Below are 20,336 nucleotides of genomic sequence, written 5' to 3'. Positions count from 1 at the left end.
GTGTCTGATTGGTTCGTCGATATCACGTGATGTCGTGCACTTCACCCGGTTTACCGCTTCTCTGTCAACATTCTCCTCCGTCAGTAGAGAGACGCCACGTTTACACAGAAAACATCCATCAAATGATTAAACGCTGCCGTGTGTCATCACTCATCACTTCTTTTCTTACCACAACTAGTACTCACAGCTCCTAGTAGTACTTTGCACAAGTACAAATACAATATCTCAAATGCACAGTCTCAGTCACTCTTACTCTGTTACGGTGGTAGAAATAGAAAAGTAACTCTGAACAGCATTTTATGGTGAAACTCCTTAAACTTTAAAATAACCTGGAAACACTCGCACAACACCGCTGGACCCCGATGGGACAGTGTGTGTCTCTTTTTGTGTACAGGAAATGCCCTTCACAATAAAAGTCTGGGATCTCATTAGAACTTTAACGAGCTCCTGAGGATGTTACGTATTCCAAAATTCCTGTCTGATGGAAGGTCAAAGGTCAAACACAATGAGATCAGAGAGGCATTTTTTCAGATGGGAATATTGAATATTTTTACAAAATCTGAAAATAGATAAAAGACAAAATAAAGATCATTATTTTATATCAGCATTATAAGGTCTCATGTTTAATATTAAACTGAACCATTGTGTGTTTAGGAAAAACGTTGTGTGTATTAGTGTGTTCCAGTGTGCGTGTTGTGTACATCAGTGTGTATCAGTGTGCGTGTTGTGTACATCAGTGTGTTCCAGTGTGCGTGTTGTGTACATCAGTGTGTATCAGTGTGTTCCAGTGTGCGTGTTGTGTATGCTCCACACCCCCCCCTTCAGGGCGTTGGCGGCCCCCTGCAGCGTCCAGGTGAAGAAGGCGAGTTGTCGTCTGAAGCGTTTCTCGTCGAAGCGATCGGGGTCAGAGGTCAGCAGGGACAGGTGCTCACTGAGCGCGCTCAGAGTGAGGTCGCCACGGCCATGGATCACATGACGGAACGGCGACTCCACCACAGACACGTACTGAGATAGGAAGTAGTACTCCACCTGCAGGACAGGCATAGTAGTACAGCGAGGGTTTGATAAACTAGTACCTCCATGACTCATCTCACATGTAGATGTAGTTTGATGTGGTAATACCTTCATGACCCACAGCAGAAAACAGGTTTGTAATACTAATACCTCATGATGAGAGAGAGTAGAGCGCAGTATCACAATAAGTGTTTGATATATATATAGATATATAGTACCAGTAGATTGATGTACTAGTGGACGGATTTGAAGTACCAGTAGAGGGATTGATGTACTAGTAGACGGGTTTGAAGTACCAGTAGAGGGCATTGATGTACTAGTGGATGGATTTGAAGTACAAGTAGAGGGATTGATGTACTAGTAGACGGGTTGAAGTACCAGTAGAGGGATTGATGTACTAGTAGACGGGTTGAAGTACCAGTAGAGGGATTGATGTACTAGTGGACGGGTTGAAGTACCAGGAGAGGGGATTGATGTACTAGGAGACGTGTTTGATGTACTCTTAGAGGTGTTTGATGAACTTGTACCCTCATGATGCGGGTGTTGTAGTAGCGTGCAGCCGTCAGGTCGTGCAGGTCGCTGTACTCGATGGCCCTCTGCAGCGTCTGGGCTGCTCGGCTGTAGTCTCCTCTGGCACTGAAGACCCAGAGAGGAGACAAACCTCTGGACTGAAGACAGACATGAACATAAATGTACGTTTATGTATTTATACATACATACTTCCATACATACACGGTGCCACAGCCTACCTGCAGCTCTGCAGAGTGCCGGTTGAGCTGCGCGCTGAACTGCAGCACCGTGTCGGCGTAGGAAGTGATGCGTAGCGGCACGATGTGGTCGTGAGCTAATCGTAGCACCATCTCGCCCACCAGCTCGCCTAAACTCCGCCCTGTGAGCCCCACGCGGCCCCCCAGCACCTCCTGCAGGCGGGAGGCGCTGTCCAGCGGTGTGTTGACAAAGGGGTACGCCCGCTCCTGGACGGACACACGGACAGTTCACTTATAACGAGTTCCTATGATGCAACAGGAAGAAGAACCTGAGTTACCTCTGAGAATCTAAGCTCCATCGCTGGAACTCCTGCAAACGCTGTGAAGCTGTACGCCCCGCTGTTCAGATACAAGGGCTTGATGCTGCGGAGGAAAGGTTGTTGTGAAGGAGGACAGTTGTTTACATCTGTGTGTGTGTGTGTTTGTGTGCCTCACATCCTCCAGCTGCCTCCTTCTCTCTCCGCCTGGCTGTGGATGCTCTGACCTAAATGTTTTGGATGCTCCACCTTTCAGATGTCAACACCGGGAAACATGAGGGTCAGACAGGTTGTGATCACTGTGACATCATGGGACATATTTGGACTACATTTGTCAGGTCAGGTCTACCCAATGTGCTACTGTTTGGCCTCATAAAATCTCTTTTAGACAAATTGTCTATGAAATGATGTTCATTATAGATGATTTGGAGGGTATTGGATCATTCTGCCATATTTTTGTTTGAGGTTTAGCAATGTCTGCACTATGAACATTTTTAAATGGGTGAAATAAATCCATGAAAAGGGAACCTGGACTCACTTGAGCTCCTTGAGCTCCGGTGTTTCTGGTGACCTTAAGTTGTAGCCTCAAATATTTAGTAATTGAATCTCCACGGACCTCCACGACAGATTCATGGGGGAGGTCATGTAGGGCATTTACAATGTCACAGGAGTTTAAAGCTCTAGGAGCTAGGGAGACAACTGGGCCTACTGCTCAAATTCAGAATCATAAAGTATCCCTTTTGTCCCTTATAACACTCATTAGGACCCAAAAAGGACAAACGTGTGATTCAAATCAGATTAATTTAAACTCTCCTTGTGCTTTTTTGGATTGTTTTAGTTCCAATCCTCTTCACAGAATCTATTGGTGGAGAGGTAAGGGCAGTCCAAAGCTTAGCTTCTTGTCCCAATGCATTGTGGGGAAAAGTAGTTCAGAGGGACATGAGACACAATGTGTTTTAGGGCACTAGGTAACACGGATATATGTGCACACCTGTCTGATGGCAGCGTCCAGCAGGTCCATCAGCAGAGGACTGGTGTAGGCTGACAGCACGTCATCACCTGCAGACAGAGATGCATTACTTCTCCTGAATGGCTGACGCGATAAGGTCTGTGATTGGCCGGCAGCCATTACCCATAACCGCCTTGTCCAGACTGAAGTAGGCCACGGCCTTCAGGTGGAGCATGGACAGGTAGCCCTGGCAGACACAGAGTTGAGGGGTTACTATGACAACCACAAGGATTGACAGGCAGAGGACATGCTGCCGTGTTGAAGTTCTGTGATTGGACGTACCTCCAGCCATTCCGTCGCTCCAACATTCCCAAAATCTCCAGCGTCCCAGCTGACGAACAGCAGACTCCGTCTGGGACTGAAGCCTGGAGACACACACCAACACATTGCCTTGATAACCTCTGAACATCTACACCCTAAGATGTAAGCACCACCTGACTCCAGGTGAGTCTCACCGTTCTTCACCATGGCGGAGAAGGTTCGAGCAAGCTCCAAGAGGATCGCCGTTCCAACTCCAGACTTCACGGCTCCTGGACCCAGCGAGTCCCTCTGAGCTCCCAGGATGATGTAGTGGTCTGAGGGAGAGAAGTCATGAAGGTCAGATCCACAGACAGAACCAGGCGCAACCCTCCAGAGAGAGAAAGAGAGGTCATGAAATTCAGTACAACAGAAAGTACCTGGCTCGACCCGGCCCTCCAGCGAGGAGAAGATGTTGTTCAGTAGAACCGGCGTCATCACGTTGTGGACCGACATCGAGACTCTGCGTCCGGCACTGAGCTCTGGACCGACCGCACAGGGTGCGTACGGCAACCTGCCGCGCCACGACGGAGGACAGGGCGCACCCGACAGCTGGCTGAGACACACAAAAAATGCAGTGAGGTCACTGAACAGCTGACGAGGTGGGTTAGGGCTAGGGTGCTCATCTGAGCAGGTGACCCGAGGGGGGGTCAGGGCCCACCTGAGCAGCTTGGCGGCCACGGTGGAACTGATTGGCAGCGCCGGGATGAGGGGAAGGCCGGAGGACTGGATAGGGGGGAACTGAGTGTGATTGAAGGACGGGAAGCCAGGGGTGAAGGGGTCACCTGACCCCAGGTGGACCTGTGATTGGACGACACAGAGACGAGGATGCCGATTGGTCTGGAGCAGCAACGCAGCAGGAGCGTGCGTGTAATTCTCTGCATGTGTGCTAGTTACGTGTTCAGAGACGGCGGTGTGTGCGTTCAGGCCGAGACGTCTGGGGTCCTGCGGCAGGTCGGCGGGGTCGGGGTAGATCAAAGCTCCGCCTGCCCCGCTCCTCTGAGCCAACCAGACCTTCTCAGCAAAGGTGACCCCGCCCCCGACACGCATCACCACCACGCATCCGGCTATGGACAGCCCGGCGCCCTCCAGCCACTTAAAGTCTTCTGTGCGGCCGTAGTTCGCGTAGACCATGCAGCCCTAAGAGAGTCATGGAGACGGGTCAGGACCAGGCCTAGGTTTGTGGTTACCGTGGGGACAGACACATCTCTGTCTCACCGTGGCACTTCCCGCGGCGCTGTATGGACAGTAGTCAGACGGGTTGAGAGGAATCTGCTCAGAGATCCATCCTGCAGAATCCAGTAGCAAGAGAGAACTCCTCTGAGACCTGAACACACAAACAACAACACAAACCAACATTCAGCACACAAACAGACTCTCTACTCTGAGAAGGTGTGCGTCACGTCTGCCCACCTGTGGGGGAACTGCAGTGTGGCGTACAGAGACTCGGTCCAGGTGTGATCCATTGGCAGCAGCCTGAAGCGCCGCAGGATCTCTGAGGCCAGAGAGGTTCCCTCCGAGGAACCCGGAGGATGATCGGCTCTGCTGACTCGACTGATGGTGACGAAGACAAGCACTCAGATAGGAAGTGACAGTGGAGACAGGGAGTCACGATGTGGTCAGGTAAGTGTTGAGATGGACCTAAACTCATATCATTGTCAGCACCTGATTGTGTTGACGATGTCTTCATCCTGCAGCAGCCTCCTCATCATCACCCTGAGCTCTCCCAGGTAAAGCCCCGCCCCTCCTTCTGCAAGTGGATTAGCCCCACCTCCCTGCTCCTTATCCTCCTCCCCCTGCCCCCCTGCTAGGTAGCAGTGGTACCGACCAGCGAACACAGCGTAGGCCAATAGAAACGCTGTGAGGGAGACAGACCACGCCCATTTTAATCACATGGTCTAACTAACAGGTCTCAAACTCAAGGCTTGTCACCCATGGTCTAACTCATCAGTGGAGGTGTGTGTGTGTGTGTGTGTGTGTGTGTGTACCGGTGGCAAAGACCACTACAACGACGCACACACAGAGCAACACGCCAGCTCTCTGGTGCACATGCCGATACTGCCGCACCAATGCTGTGATGTCACTGCTAGGCCTCGCCGCCTCCTCCTCTTCTGATGACACAAAGCTCATCTCCACCCTCTGAGCTCCTCCCATCTCGTCATCCTCGGCCACGCCCACTGAGGTAGACTGGGCAGAGAGAGTCGGTAACAGGTCAGAAAGGGGAGGAGCTAGTCACGAATGATCCCTTCATGAACACTTTGTTAGTCCACGCTGCTGACCCAGAGTTTATACGTTAAAGAAGACACAGAGTGATGTTTATTATTGTTCATCACTGTTTGACCTCATCTTGTGTGTATAAGTTGTTTCCTCTTTTACTTTGACTCTAACGTGTCTGAGGCTTCCAAATAAATCATCATCATCCCTGGTAATAATTAATGAAAATTATTTAAAATGAATGACCTTCCTCTGGGTTGAAGGTTCAGATCTCACCTGTCTCAGCCGAGCTCTGGTGGTATCCATGGCAACCTGCAGACAGACATTGGCTGGTTTGGAATAGTCCATTTTCTTATGAAGCCCTCCAGTAGACAATTTGGAGGACACACACTGATTTATCCTTTGATGACGAGGATTTAATTAATTCAGGACGGAGAAAGGTGAACCGACTGAAGAGATGAGTTAACATGTAAATAATAGAATTGTTATATTATAACATATAGCAAACCCTCCATCCCAACATCAAGCTGCTTGTTCCTCCCTGAGAGCAAAACACTGGACTAGATCTCCACTCTTTGCTGTCCTGCTTCTAAATGGTGGAAGGAGCTCTGTGATGACATCAGGACCACAGAGAGCCTTCACATCTTCAGACTAAAGACACACCTCTTTAGATTATACCTATATTTAGACTATACCTAACTGTAGACCTTAAACTGGACTTATAATGACTCTTATCTATAACAAGTTGTACATCGGCTTATTTGATGAAATTACACTTTCTTGTTTCTTGTTCTTCTGAGCCAACTGTGGGGTTGAATGGCCTAACTGATTTAATTTGAATTAAAATAACTGGAAAATGTTCTTCTCTCAGACTGAAATATATCGTGCTCCAGAGGAGACGCGTATCTTCCTAAATCGAATTAAATAAGAATATCTTCTCGAGCTGCTGAAGGCTGGAGGCTACAAGGGTGCAGACTAGAGAGGCTACAAGGGTGCAGACTAGAGAGGCTACAAGGGTGCAGACTGGAGAGGCTACAAGGATGAAGACTAGAGACTTTGAGACACGGCTTGTGTGAAATGACGGAAGTAGTGTAAGTGGCGTCTGTTTGAATCCTCTAATGCTAAGGAAGGGAGCTTCAAGGCTTCCTGACGTAGCTCCTTCAGCCGAGGAAGCGCTGGACCATCCTTCACGAAAGGACATCATTCCGTTCCACAATTCCTCGCTGCACTCATTTCACTAACATGCGTCTCCATCCATCACAAATTTGCAGCTAACCATCTTCACTTGACTCTGTATTTGAATCCAGCCATTTTCTCTGAGATCAATAATCAGAGCAGAGCTCAGGGATTGGTACCTCACAGGGGTCAGAGGTCAGCATGTTGTTTGATCAGCTCAGCTTTGTTAACAGATAGGTAAACAGTAGGCTGTAACTTCTTCTTCAGCTCTCATCGATGTGGATCAGAGACTGAGGACCAAACTTTATGTTCAGAACTTTCAGTCTGTTACTCACCTCGGTGTTCTTCTTCTCTCCGTCTGTCAGCTTCTCATCCGTCAACAGAAACCAGCGCGTGAACTTTGGACCGTCCAATCTGACGCAGCTGCTCGTGTCCCCTGACCTGCTGTGACCGACACTATGCTGTCACTCACAGTCACACAGACTCCGCCTCCAATGGTGCAGATGAATACCAATAATCCCTCACAGGTTAGTTCCTTTGCTGCTGTGTGCTTCCTCCTCCCGGCTCCTCCTTCAGAGGTTCTTCTTTAGGGTTTTATTATTCAATTAATACCATATAACAAGAGTATCAGAATATAAGAGTGTTAGCTTTTTATGTCCAAAAGAACCACATGACAAACATGTTTAGATTAAAACGTCTCTGGTCGTTGATGGTTCCACAGGGGACATTGTTTTTATTTACAGGTGAGTTCTGTCATTGTTTTTATTTACAGGTGAGTTCTGTCATTGTTTACGGGTGAGGTCAGACATCCTCCAGGTGCAGACAGGTGAGCTGTAGGGGAGGAGTCACCCTGGTCATGAAGTCCCGTTCTCCTCTGCTGAACCTCTTCATCTCTGAAACAAACATGAACTTGGTCAACATGGCCGCTGGTCTGCAGGTGGTCTCCAGGTGAGAGGTCAGAGGTTAAAGGTTCCTACCTTCTGATCGCTGCTGGTTTGTTTTTCTGCAGGTGAGAGACAGCTGACGACACACGACATCACTGCTGCACACACACAACAGGAAGTGGAGGAGAGGGTCATCAGAGTCACACACCTGAGACACACACACACACACACACACACACACACAGGTAAATACACACATGTAATCATCATTGGTTCCTGTCAGGAAGGAAGTGGACTCACCAAGCTCCGCCCCCGGGGGGTGACTCTGATGTGACCTCTGACCCTTAGCGCTCTCTGAAGACCCTCCCACTGAGAATCAGCCAATCCCAGCAGAGGAGGAACCAGAGCACCTGAGAACCACACGTGAGCCTCGCCGGTGCCGTCATCCATCACCAACCTGATCAATCGATTAACAAGTACACAAGTACAGCAACATGCAGCCTCCACAGTACAAGTACACAAGATACACATGGGAAGAGAACAAGAAGTCTCACTTTGCTTTGGACTGAAAGACGGACGAAGTGGACAGACACTGCGAACTGGAACAAGTCTAAAAGACAGAGACATAGTAGTGATGAGGACATTGAGGAGACCAACTTGTCATCTAGAGGCTACAAGGTTAATAGCAAAAAGAAGCCTACATATGCGTCCTACATGTGCACGTAGGAGCCACATTTAAGTTTGTCAATGTATTTAAGGTCTTTAAAATGTGTGTTTAAAAGCAAAGTGTGCCCCCTACAGGTGAGACAGGCGCTGCGATAAGACGATGGTTCTGTCGGCCCTCACCGGATCCAAACGCTACGTCCGGTTGGTACCGATAAAAAAACTTTATTTACACGAATCCGTCCTCGCAGCAGCTATCGTAGCAGCTAGCTAGCTAGCCTTCTAGTTCTATTTAAGTCAGTGTTTCCCTTCGTTATTCGTATTATTAGTCTTTGTCCATCGGCCCGATGGACACGCGTCCACCTGGAGACAGACTCTGTCCTCTCTGTCTCATGCAGCTCTTCTGTGTTGCACCTGCTGCCATCATGACGTCAATGAATGGAGACAAACAAGAAGCGTCAATCTAACATGAATCCTTAATATAAGTGAGTTATAATATGAGTCTAAAATTAATTAAATAATGTTTCCTAAATTCCAATTACCTAATATACACACTTCCGGCTCTTACAGAGGGAAAACACTTTATATTAACTGTTAACAACAGTTTACTTACAGTTTGAAGTTAAAAGTGTTTAGTATTTATTCATATTTACAGTATTGTTTTAACAGTTCATATATTGTTATATTGTGGCCCCTTTCTTTAATGTCCTCGTTGTTTTATTGGTTGAGGCACCGTTTAGCAGCGATATCCGAAAGAACAAAAACATTACTCATCCCCGTAGAACCTTGTAAGACCCCGAAGGACCCCGAAGGACCCCGAAGGACCCTGTAAGACCCCGTAGGACACCGTAGGGCCCTGTAAGACCCAGAAGGACCCTGTAGAACCCCGAAGGACCCTGTAAGACCCCGAAGGACCCCGTAGGGCCCAGTAGAGCCGAGCACCTGCAGGTAGGGACTCCCACACAGCGAGCAGCTCCACTCCAGCTGCAGGAACAGGAAACACACCACATGACCTCTGACCTGACCCACAATGCCGCTCTGGTCTCTAACTGCCCACACACCCAGGTGCATCATGGGAGCAGAAGGAGGCCGGGCGGAGCTGGAACAGATCAACACAAACTGATCAATAAATGATGAAGTATCAAAGTGAACAGCTGTTATTGATCCAGTGCTGCTACCTGGCATCTCCCAGTGAGGTCACAGTTATGGAGCTGACAGGAAGAGAGCGGCAGTACACACCTCCTGACCTGCACACACACACACACACACACACACACTAAACAGTCTGTGCATACAAGTTAAACGCGTTTGCTTTTGTAGTTTCATTGACTGTATTGATCGATTTACTCTGCCTTAAGATTCAAATATTACTCACAGATTGAGCACTAAGATGGCGCGTGTGCGTTACCTGGACACTCGCCGCTGGAAGGCAGAGAGCAGCAGTGTGTTACCAGGCAACAGGCCAGGTGGGTAGGGGGTGTGGCTGAAGTCGAGGTACACCTGAAGGGTCCTCCCAGATTGGTCCCACACTGTGAGTCGCACACCAGCACACACACCTGCACCAGGGCTACTGGTCCTGTCACTGAGACTGATCCTGTCACACACCTGAGCCTGAAAACACACCATCTCTGACCTGCACACGCACAAAGTACAACAGCAGGGAGTCTGAGTGGAGGTCTCCATGGTAACTGCAGCACCTGATTAAAGATATCATTTGGATATTGATCCAATCAATCAGAAATCAATTAATCTACCTGGAGTCCAAGACCTCAGAGACAGAGAGGACTGTGGGCGAGAGAGCCTGACGACAGAAGAGAGAGAGCTTATTGAATGAAATTAATGTCTCCACATCATCACCTTTTTATTTCTCTCATCTGTAGATTGTTCTTTTTTTATCAGCTGATGCACAGACGTGTGGTACCTGCAGAGGTGGGCGTGTCAGTGTGTGGAGCCTCCAATCAGATCGGACCTGGAGGGTAGGGTCTGTGTGGAGCTCCACCCCCCTCTGTCCAGAAACACCACGGCCAATCAACACCCTGGGATCCTGATGGACAGACACACAACGACCCACGGCTTGATTGTACCAGGGGGGGGGGGGGGGGGGGGTATTGCACGAAAGCAGAATACAGAAATCGGGGCTGAGTGATAAAGCTCCGCTGACTTAGTGTGACCTGCTCATCGCGCTGAGTGGACCAGGTGCACATGTCTTTCTGAAGTAGACCACGAGATCCATCACAGATTCACTGATGCAGCATATTTCTCACCTGCAGAGCAGCAACTTGTAATGAAATGTATGAGGAAGTGAAGCATTTCATACGCAGCTGTGACTAAACAAAGAAGAAAAGCAGACAATCGCAGACCGACTGAATGCGGAAGGATTTAAAAATATCTCCTTTGTACGCTCTGTTGTAATTGCTTTCATATGATTTAAACCCTTATCCACAATGAGAAGATACGTTTTACAACCATATACACAAATCTCTATACTGTGTCTAATTCTAAATATGTTTCTAAAATTAATGTAAGATCCTGGAAACCAGTCAAGATTAAATATAAAAGCATTTAGCAGGCTGGTAGGTGTCTTAACAGAGGACTGTGGAAATCCTCTTTGGTGGAACAGTCTTCTGTGGCCAGTGAAGGTCATGAAGATGTGCACCAAGGACTTCAGGGACAAACACACACTTTGGACGGTACGGCAAATAGTGCCTTTATTTACAGTTTGTCATCTCCCACGGCATATAAAACATGCTGCTTTCAGAAAAGCACAGTGGCACACAGACCATCTGGGATGGCGAGAGCAGGCTTCAGACCCAGCAGTCTGCACAAATAAAGGATTCCATCTCCAGAGAATCTATACTTCTCATGCAGGTCCTCGTGGGGAACAGCTAAAGGGTCTGATCTGAACACCCTCTGACGTCTGGAAGCACATCTTAATATCAGCGCTTCTTCATCCAACACGTGGTTCAGAAGTGGACATCACGGTGCAGGATGAAACGTTACATTACATGTTATTTGGCTGACGCTTTTATCCAAAGCGACTTACATTGCATCATAACCCACGCATTACATTTTGCCTGGGGAGCAATTAGGGGTCAGGGACACTTCGACATGGCACATGAGGCAGCCGGGATTCAAACCACCAACCTTGCGGCCCCCAGCGCACTGCAATACTCCATGCGCCACCATCGCCCCAGAAACAGGTGAATGGACTTTAGAAATTTAGTCAGTTTACAATTGTTCACTCCTCACTGCGCAGTTTGCCCCCCCCCCCCCTAACCCCGCCCCGTCGGTCGGTCCGTCTGAAACGACTAAACCCCCCTCGGTGGTATTTCGACGTGATTATAATCCGTCGGACCTTCTTACGGTCCACGAAATATTGTGAAAACGTGAGGTAAAAGTTTCGGACCATCGAACTAAACATCTGCAAAAGTAGAGTTTAAAACCAAACGGGTGACAGTAATAATGACAAGTGATGCATGTTAATAAAAATAAATCAGAACGCATTCAGAAAACAACAGAATAACTGTTAAACCCGTTTGTTTGGGATCAGATCAGCTGATTTAACACGTGAGGCTGCAGGATTCATCTTAGCCTGGTCTGGAGCAGGTTAGCTTCAAAGAATAAATCGCCATGGTTACTTGGCCGGATTTAATTCAACCTGCTTTCGTGCAACCAAGTCGGAGCTAAATTCCTCCAGGGTAACCTGGATAGCCCGAATTAATCCCTCATCCGGGTTTCGTTCAGTACCCCTCTGGATTAGTTTCTCTCCAACCTTCGTCCACACTCACCTGCCGGAGGAGGAGGAGTCAGTCAGAGAGCTAAAGATAGAAACGCCTCCTCTTTGAAACAATCCGACACAAACTCAACTCTCAGCAGCCAATCACCTGCAGCCACTCCACCCGGAGCCCCGCCTCCCAGTGACATCAGTGTTTACCTGTGTGTTCGGAGCAGTGAGTCTGTAGAAACAACCGGGCTGGAGGAGAGGAAACCAGCGAGCGGACCCACCTGAGAGAACCAGGACCACCTGCCGACAGACGGGTACCAGGTGACACTCAACACAGCTGCATCATGGGATGTTTTAAGCTTCTTACCTTGTCCTCCTGCTCTGTCTCCATCTCTTTATCTGTCACTGGTCCATTCTTTGGGTCCCGCCCCCAGCTGACCACTGGACCAACCACAACGGCTTTGACTGAGAAGCAGCGCGTTAGCCCCGCCTCCTCCACCTTCAGGGCCGCCGCTGTGTTCTTCTGGGCCACGCCCTCCTTCTGCTCTACCCTGATCACCAAGGAGACGCAGGGTCGGAAGCCGCCGCCCACAGGGTTGGTAGTCACGGTAACGGAGGAGGCTTCTCTTCTTCTCTTCCTACTTGCAGTCGTAGCTCTCTCCGTCTCCTCTGCTTCTAACGTCTGTCTCCTGTCTGTGACATCACTTCCTAACTCCTCCCCCCTCTGTCCCAGGTGTGTAGCCATGGCAACAGACGGACTCAGGATGTGGAGGCTGTCCAGAGAAAACTGCAGGTAGACTCTGTCTCACACACACACACACACACACACACACACACACACAATCAATAATGATGTTGCCAGAACACATACAATAGTGTGTGTGTGTGTGTGTGTACCTGCAGTGTTTATTAGTGATGTACTTGTCCTGGTCCAGGTGTTGGTAGGAGGGGAAATCGGATTGGAGGAATCTCTCTGTTACCATGGTGAACTGCTCGACACACACCAGACAGCCTGCAGCACACACGCACACTTTAGTACAGACAACCGGTTCCTATACGACCCAAACGCTCCGCAGACCTCGTGCTTCCTGTCGGTGCCTGAGCCCATTGAAAAACTTTACTTACACATTTATTGGGATGACTGCGTCATGCAGCAGCTAACGATAGCTACAGCAGCTAGCTAGCCAGTGCCAGTGTTTAAGCCCCATTGAGCTGCAGACACAGTTAATATATTGTTCATAGTTCTAAGTTTAAAAGTTTGAAGACGTAGTTTAAAGCAAAGTGTTTTATATTCACCGTATACTTTAAATAGTTAATATATTTTGGAATTTCAAGAATATAATAAAAAATAAACATCTTTCTTTAATGTCATCAATTGTCGCTTCAGGCACCGGTGTCGGCGTGAGGTCAGCCTTTGACCTTTGACCCGTGTGTAATACCTATCCAGGCGCTGTTGAAGGCCGCCCTCTGACCTCCATCCGGGCTCGTTTCCGTGACGACGCAGGCCACGGCTCCCGTCGCGTCTCTGAGCTGCAGAGTTGGTTCAGACGTCTGGGTCGGGAGCTCCAGCATCCCGACCAGCAGCAGGGGGCGCCGTCTGCCCCACAACAGCCCGATCAGCTGCTAGAATACTACATATACACACTGTGTACTACTGTACTGTCCTTCACTGGAATAACACTACATATACACACACTGTTTACTAATGTACTGTCCTTCACTGGACTAACACTACATATACACACTGTGTACTACTGTACTGTCCTTCACTGGACTAGAATACTACATAGACACACACTGTTTACTAATGTACTGTCCTTCACTGGACTAACACTACATATACACGCTGTGTACTACTGTACTGTCCTAGAATAATACATAGACACACTGTACTACTGTACTGTCCTTCACTGGAATAACACTACATATACACACACTGTTTACTAATGTACTGTCCTTCACTGGACTATCTACATATACACACTGTGTACTACTGTACTGTCCTTCACTGGACTAGAATACTACATAGACACACACTGTTTACTAATGTAATGTCCTTCACTGGACTAACACTACATATACACACTGTGTACTACTGTACTGTCCTAGAATAATACATAGACACACTGTACTACTGTACTGTCCTTCACTCTGCTGACATCTACAGACTGTTACTTCACAACCAACATCTGGTTCATCATCAATGTACCCGGGTGCGTCTCCGGTTTGGGGCCCATCCTGGAGGTCAGAGGTCAAAGTCCTGCAGGACCAGGCCAGCGCCGTGTTGAGCTGAGACCGGGACAGACTGGATCCCCCAGGAGGCAGAAGGGAGCTCAGCGAGACCGAAGACCAGCACTCAGAATATAGAGACCCAATGAGGGCGGATATACTGAGGTACTGATGGACTTTAGGACCAGTAGTGTACTAGAGACAGAGACAGTGTAGCGTCAGTACTGTACTAGAGACCGAGACAGTGTAGGGTCAGTAGTGTACTAGAGATAGAGACACTGTAGGGTCAGTAATGTACTAGAGACAGTGTAGGGTCAGTAGTGTACTAGAGACAGGGACACTGTAGGGTCAGTGGTGTACTAGAGGCAGAGACACTGTAGGGTCAGTAGTGTACTAGAGACAGGGACACTGTAGGGTCAGTAGTGTACTAGGGTCAGTGGTGTACTAGAGACAGACACTGTAGGGTTAGTAGTGTACTAGAGACAGTGTAGGGTCAGTAGTGTAGAGACAGAGACACTGTAGTGTCAGTAGTGTACTAGAGACAGAGACACTGTAGGGTCAGTAGTGTACTAGAGACAGAGAAACTGTAGGGTCAGTAGTGTACTAGAGACAGACACTGTAGGGTCAGTAGTGTACTAGAGACAGGGACACTGTAGGGTCAGTAGTGTACTAGAGACAGACACTGTAGGGTCAGTAGTGTACTAGAGACCGAGACAGTGTAGGGTCAGTAGTGTACTAGAGATAGAGACACTGTAGGGTCAGTAGTGTACTAGAGACAGTGTAGGATCAGTCGTGTACTAGAGACAGTGTAGGGTCAGTAGTGTACTAGAGACAGTGTAGGGTCAGTAGTGTACTAGAGACAGGGACACTGTAGGGTCAGTAGTGTACTAGGGTCAGTGGTGTACTAGAGGCAGAGACACTGTAGGGTCAGTAGTGTACTAGAGACAGGGACACTGTAGGGTCAGTAGTGTACTAGGGTCAGTGGTGTACTAGAGACAGACACTGTAGGGTTAGTAGTGTACTAGAGACAGTGTAGGGTCAGTAGTGTACTAGAGACAGACACTGTAGGGTTAGTAGTGTACTAGAGACAGTGTAGGGTCAGTAGTGTAGAGACAGAGACACTGTAGTGTCAGTAGTGTACTAGAGACAGAGACACTGTAGGGTCAGTAGTGTACTAGAGACAGAGACACTGTAGGGTCAGTAGTGTACTAGAGACAGACACTGTAGGGTCAGTAGTGTACTAGAGACAGGGACACTGTAGGGTCAGTAGTGTACTAGAGACAGACACTGTAGGGTCAGTAGTGTACTAGGGTCAGTAGTGTACTAGAGACAGACACTGTAGGGTCAGTAGTGTACTAGAGACAGACACTGTAGGGTTAGTAGTGTACTAGAGACAGTGTAGGGTCAGTAGTGTAGAGACAGAGACACTGTAGTGTCAGTAGTGAAGTAGAGACAGAGTAGGGACAGAGAGGGCACTTTCTACCTTTGACAGAGGACATGTGTGAGGCTCGTCCAACATCTCTGAGTAGATGTCCCTCCGTCCCCCTCGTCCTCTTCTCCACACAGACTCCATCAGCTTCCAGGACAACACGGCCACACTCCGCTGCTTCAGCAGGCTGGGAACCAGACTGCAGACAGACAGGTGTAAATGATGGTCACTGCCCATCGGTCCAGGTGTGTGTGGTGGTCCCTGCCCACCTCCTCACCTGTGGGCGAGTTTAGAGCTCAGGTGACAGGTCCACAGGTACTCTGACACGCCCGTGTTTTTCTCCAGCAGTAACCGTGGTAACCATCCAGAGTCGGGTGGCGGTGCCCCCCCCACCCCGCTGAAGGCGATAACCCTGAGGCTGGAGCGCAGGCAGGTGCACAGCATGCTGGGAGGAAAGTCAGGACAGGGCCGGTACAAGAAGTGGACATGATGGAGCTGTAGGGGAGATATTCAAGAGAGAGAATAAAGCCAAATACCTCCTGACCTCTGACCCCTCAAGGACTCACCCAGTGTGACCTTACCTAGGACCTACACCTACTGGGACAAAAACCTGTACTGGACTCACCTCCACAGAGTCTCCTGCCCTCAGTTTTCTCCTAAGTGTGGGCTGATAGGCCAGGCACAGCCCCACCTTCCTGTCAATCACATACAGTCCGGCACCATCACTCACCACTTGAGTCACTGTGCCCTATCAGAAGAGAGGGGCGGGACTTATCACACAGGTCATATTAACAGGTAACAATCTTACAGCCAATCAATGTTCTCTGTATTTTACCTGGTAACTGATGACTCTAGACTTTTTCATCCTGAGACCTGCTTTGTCCGTCTCAGGCTCCACCTCCTCGCAGTCTTCACTGTCAACATGTGACATCAAATGTGGTGGGGGCGTGTCCAACAGTGTGTCAGTGTGTGTGTAGTTTGTGTGCAATTCAGACTGCTCGGTCACACACAGGATGTCGTTTCCTCTCCAGCCTCGTAGGACACACACACGCAACTCTGTCACACACACACTTAGACCAACGTACACACACTGAGTCCACCACTGCCTGTTAATGTCCTGCAGAGAGACAGACAGGCAGAGAGACAGAGACTTGTTCACATTCACTGATGGGATAGTTCAGAGACCTCAGAGAGCAGCAGGTGTTTAGCTGTATGTGTGTCTCCAATGTCACACAGGAAGTGACATCACACACCTTGACGAGGACCCGGACAGTGTGAGACTCGTCAGTCAGCCAGAAGCAGAAGAAGGTTGTTCCTGCCACGACCAGCTGGGGGCACACAGAAGCCACCAGTCCGAAGACGGAGATACGCTGTCCACGGGTCCTGGGAGACAGACAGGGACTGTGGAGTGAGACAAGCAGTGCTTTGTGATGCTGCCACACCTCAGAGGTTAGAGGTCACCTGAGACAGGTAACATGTGACTCACCTGTTGTAAAGTAAACCAGCAGCCTCTCTTACTCCGACTGCCCTGCTAAGCCCCGCCCCTTCTCCAGGACTAGCAGCAAATCCCTGCTCAGGACCAGGACACAACAGTGCAGGAGAACCAATTAGCTCCACGTAACCTCTGACCTCGTGGTTCTGCCCCAGGGCATTGTGGGGGATGTAGTTCCAATGAGGGAGGAATACGGGACGGTTCAGCCACAGAGGAGAGAGAGACAGGCACTGGGGAGAGAGTGAGAGAGACAGGTGAGATGTACCTGAAAGTCCTACAGACTCACCTCACATTTAAATGCATCACAACCTCCCACAGTCTCACCTCACACCTGAACGCATCACACGTTCCTACAGACTCACCTCACACCTGAACGCATCACACGTTCCTACAGACTCACCTCACACCTGAACGCATCACAGGTTCCTACAAACTCACCTCACACCTGAACGCATCACACGTTCCTACAGACTCACCTCACGCCTGAACGCATCACACGTTCCTACAGACTCACCTCACGCCTGAACGCATCACAGGTTCCTACAGACTCACCTCACACCTGAACGCATCACACGTTCCTACAGACTCACCTCACACCTGAACACATCACACGTTCCTACAGACTCACCTCACACCTGAACGCATCACACGTTCCTACAGACTCACCTCACACCTGAACGCATCACACGTTCCTACAGACTCACCTCACGCCTGAACGCATCACACGTTCCTACAGACTCACCTCACGCCTGAACGCATCACACGTTCCTACAGACTCACCTCACACCTGAACGCATCACAGGTTCCTACAGACTCACCTCACGCCTGAACACATCACAGGTTCCTACACTCACCTCACGCCTGAACACATCACAGGTTCCTACACTCACCTCACACCTGAACACATCAAACGTTCCTACAGACTCACCTCACACCTGAACACATCACACGTTCCTACAGACTCACCTCACACCTGAACACATCACACGTTCCTACAGACTCACCTCACACCTGAACACATCAAACGTTCCTACAGACTCACCTCACACCTGAACGCATCACACGTTTCTACAGACTCACCTCACACCTGAACGCATCACACGTTCCTACAGACTCACCTCACACCTGAACGCATCACACGTTCCTACAGACTCACCTCACGCCTGAACACATCACACGTTCCTACAGACTCACCTCACACCTGAACACATCACACGTTCCTACAGACTCACCTCACACCTGAACGCATCACAGGTTCCTACAGACTCACCTCACACCTGAACACATGACAGGTTCCTACAGACTCACCTCACACCTGAACACATCACACGTTCCTACAGACTCACCTCACACCTGAACGCATCACACGTTCCTACAGACTCACCTCACACCTGAACGCATCACACGTTCCTACAGACTCACCTCACACCTGAACGCATCACACGTTCCTACAGACTCACCTCACACCTGAACACATCACACGTTCCTACAGACTCACCTCACACCTGAACACATCACAGGTTCCTACAGACTCACCTCACACCTGAACACATCACACGTTCCTACAGACTCACCTCACACCTGAACACATCACAGGTTCCTACAGACTCACCTCACACCTGAACGCATCACACGTTCCTACAGACTCACCTCACACCTGAACGCATCACACGTTCCTACAGACTCACCTCACACCTGAACGCATCACACGTTCCTACAGACTCACCTCACACCTGACACTGCCGCTGGCGTCCGTCAGCCTCCACTCTCCGGCACGCCCCTCTTTTAGACAGCCAATGAGCAGCAGGTTGACCCGGGGTAGGGCCTGGTGACCTGGTAGCTCCACCTCCTTTTCCCACGCTCGATGCTGATTGGTGGTCCAGGAAAGGTTGCTGACACAGGCCAGGTGCTGCAGGGAGAGCAGCGCTGAGACAGACACCAGTCTGGAGGCGGGGTCATGAAAAGTCAAAAGTCACAGTGGAATATCAAGATGTTGATGAAAAAAAAATGCAGTGTGGCAGTGACGACAATGTTCAAAGCAGCTCTACATTCATGATGATAATAATAGTGATGACAAAGGTCCTACCTGTAGCTCACAGGTAAGACGTGTGTGACAGCCACGTTCTCTTGGAGCTTCTTCACCAAACACACACTGAGCTGACCGGCACACACACCTGAAACAGAAAAACCCTGAATCATTGCTGACCTCTGGTCTGTGGACAGGTGTCCATCACTGAAGACAAAGTACCTTGCCCCTTTTCACCCCCTCTTGTGTGTGTCGAGCTCTGATTGGTCGGCTCACTACATCCTTTCAGGAGTCTCACATTTCTGGTTTCATAGCATCATTCTGCCATTATTAAAACAAAGACTTTTTACCAGAGAATGAATCAGTTTGTTTTTGTCAGAATGAATCGGTAAATGTGACCACTGATACAACCCGTCATTGGTGGACTATAAGGACGTGATGATGGCCTCCGATTCATGGAGGGAGATCTCAACAAACATTGGTTTGCCGCTCGAGGGCTGTTCAATTTTGACAAAAGAAAACATAAAACACACTTTAGAATGACTTTGAATCGTATTTTAGTCGTTGTCATGGTGACGTGACATGTGGAAGCAAAGTGCTGTCCTTGATATTTACACCATTTAAACACTCGACCACCGACCAAGTGACCTCAGTGAGTCCCTGAGGGGTCAGGGGTCACATTGGGATTGGGCCAACCAGTCTGACTGAAGCAGCAGATGGCTGACTGACCTGTCACTACGTCATCAGCAGCTAGAGGGGCGGGTTCAGAGAGCTCAGGACACAGGTGTTCTGAGATGAAGCCGAATATCTCCTTTAACCAGACGGTCTCCTGCAGGAGGACATTATAAAGACATTCATAACATCATAAACCTGCCATCGTCTAATCAATAAGTGAAGCCGGTTATTTATGTTAAGTATAACTTAAAACTGTAACTTACAGCTTCCCCGCGGGCTTTGAACTGATCCAGGAAAAGCTGCAAGGAGTCCATGTGCACAGCTGATCAGTATCGATCATCAACAAAGAAGGGGTCGCTCCTCGGAGAGCCGTAAACTAACCATCGGGCGGTAAAAAGTCTACTTCCTGTTAGACTACGGTGTCCGCAGAGGGTCATCGCGCACGGGACGATCGAACCGCTTTCTACAGATGAAGAAAGG

The 20,336-nt window shown here is 49.1% G+C and overlaps 2 protein-coding genes across 6 annotated transcripts; both read right to left on the bottom strand.

The window, feature by feature from the left end:
• Nucleotides 1–111: 111 nt before the first annotated feature.
• tfr2 (transferrin receptor 2) lies at nucleotides 112–7,202 on the bottom strand. The gene is made up of 18 exons (XM_037477932.2): nucleotides 7,070–7,202; nucleotides 5,835–5,870; nucleotides 5,333–5,531; nucleotides 5,010–5,202; nucleotides 4,758–4,898; nucleotides 4,563–4,671; nucleotides 4,242–4,484; nucleotides 4,006–4,145; nucleotides 3,725–3,900; nucleotides 3,503–3,622; nucleotides 3,330–3,412; nucleotides 3,171–3,234; nucleotides 3,030–3,097; nucleotides 2,217–2,287; nucleotides 2,060–2,144; nucleotides 1,764–1,988; nucleotides 1,542–1,682; nucleotides 112–1,029 (listed from the first exon to the last, which is right to left on the bottom strand). The coding sequence occupies exons 2-18, from the start codon at nucleotides 5,862–5,864 to the stop codon at nucleotides 775–777; spliced, it is 2,343 nt and encodes a 780-aa protein (XP_037333829.1). The 5' UTR covers nucleotides 5,865–5,870; nucleotides 7,070–7,202; the 3' UTR covers nucleotides 112–774.
• Nucleotides 7,203–7,338: 136 nt separating this feature from the next.
• On the bottom strand, nucleotides 7,339–20,294 carry ctc1 (CTS telomere maintenance complex component 1). Of its 5 annotated transcripts, none has more exons than XM_037477928.2 (24): nucleotides 20,120–20,293; nucleotides 19,911–20,010; nucleotides 19,242–19,329; nucleotides 18,882–19,098; nucleotides 17,150–17,385; nucleotides 16,917–17,064; nucleotides 16,499–16,780; nucleotides 16,289–16,411; nucleotides 15,941–16,158; nucleotides 15,718–15,862; nucleotides 14,215–14,429; nucleotides 13,445–13,602; nucleotides 12,903–13,017; nucleotides 12,373–12,805; nucleotides 12,216–12,305; nucleotides 10,203–10,325; nucleotides 10,036–10,082; nucleotides 9,690–9,914; nucleotides 9,460–9,528; nucleotides 9,224–9,380; nucleotides 8,173–8,228; nucleotides 7,919–8,075; nucleotides 7,712–7,826; nucleotides 7,339–7,627 (listed from the first exon to the last, which is right to left on the bottom strand). In XM_037477928.2, the coding sequence occupies exons 1-24, from the start codon at nucleotides 20,168–20,170 to the stop codon at nucleotides 7,536–7,538; spliced, it is 3,660 nt and encodes a 1,219-aa protein (XP_037333825.2). In that variant the 5' UTR covers nucleotides 20,171–20,293; the 3' UTR covers nucleotides 7,339–7,535. The 5 variants fall into 5 exon arrangements, 3 of the variants coding, with proteins under 3 accessions (XP_037333825.2, XP_037333826.2, XP_062420493.1); XM_037477929.2 differs by having other exon boundaries at nucleotides 16,917–17,046; XR_005120717.2 differs by having other exon boundaries at nucleotides 7,566–7,627; nucleotides 7,712–7,776.
• Between the last annotated feature and the right edge of the window lie 42 nt (nucleotides 20,295–20,336).

Source organism: Pungitius pungitius, chromosome 1, assembly GCF_949316345.1.
Source record: "Pungitius pungitius chromosome 1, fPunPun2.1, whole genome shotgun sequence".
NCBI lineage: Eukaryota > Metazoa > Chordata > Actinopteri > Perciformes > Gasterosteidae > Pungitius > Pungitius pungitius.
The sequence above is the reverse complement of the archived record's forward strand: the minus strand, read 5'-3'. Positions and strand labels throughout refer to the sequence as shown.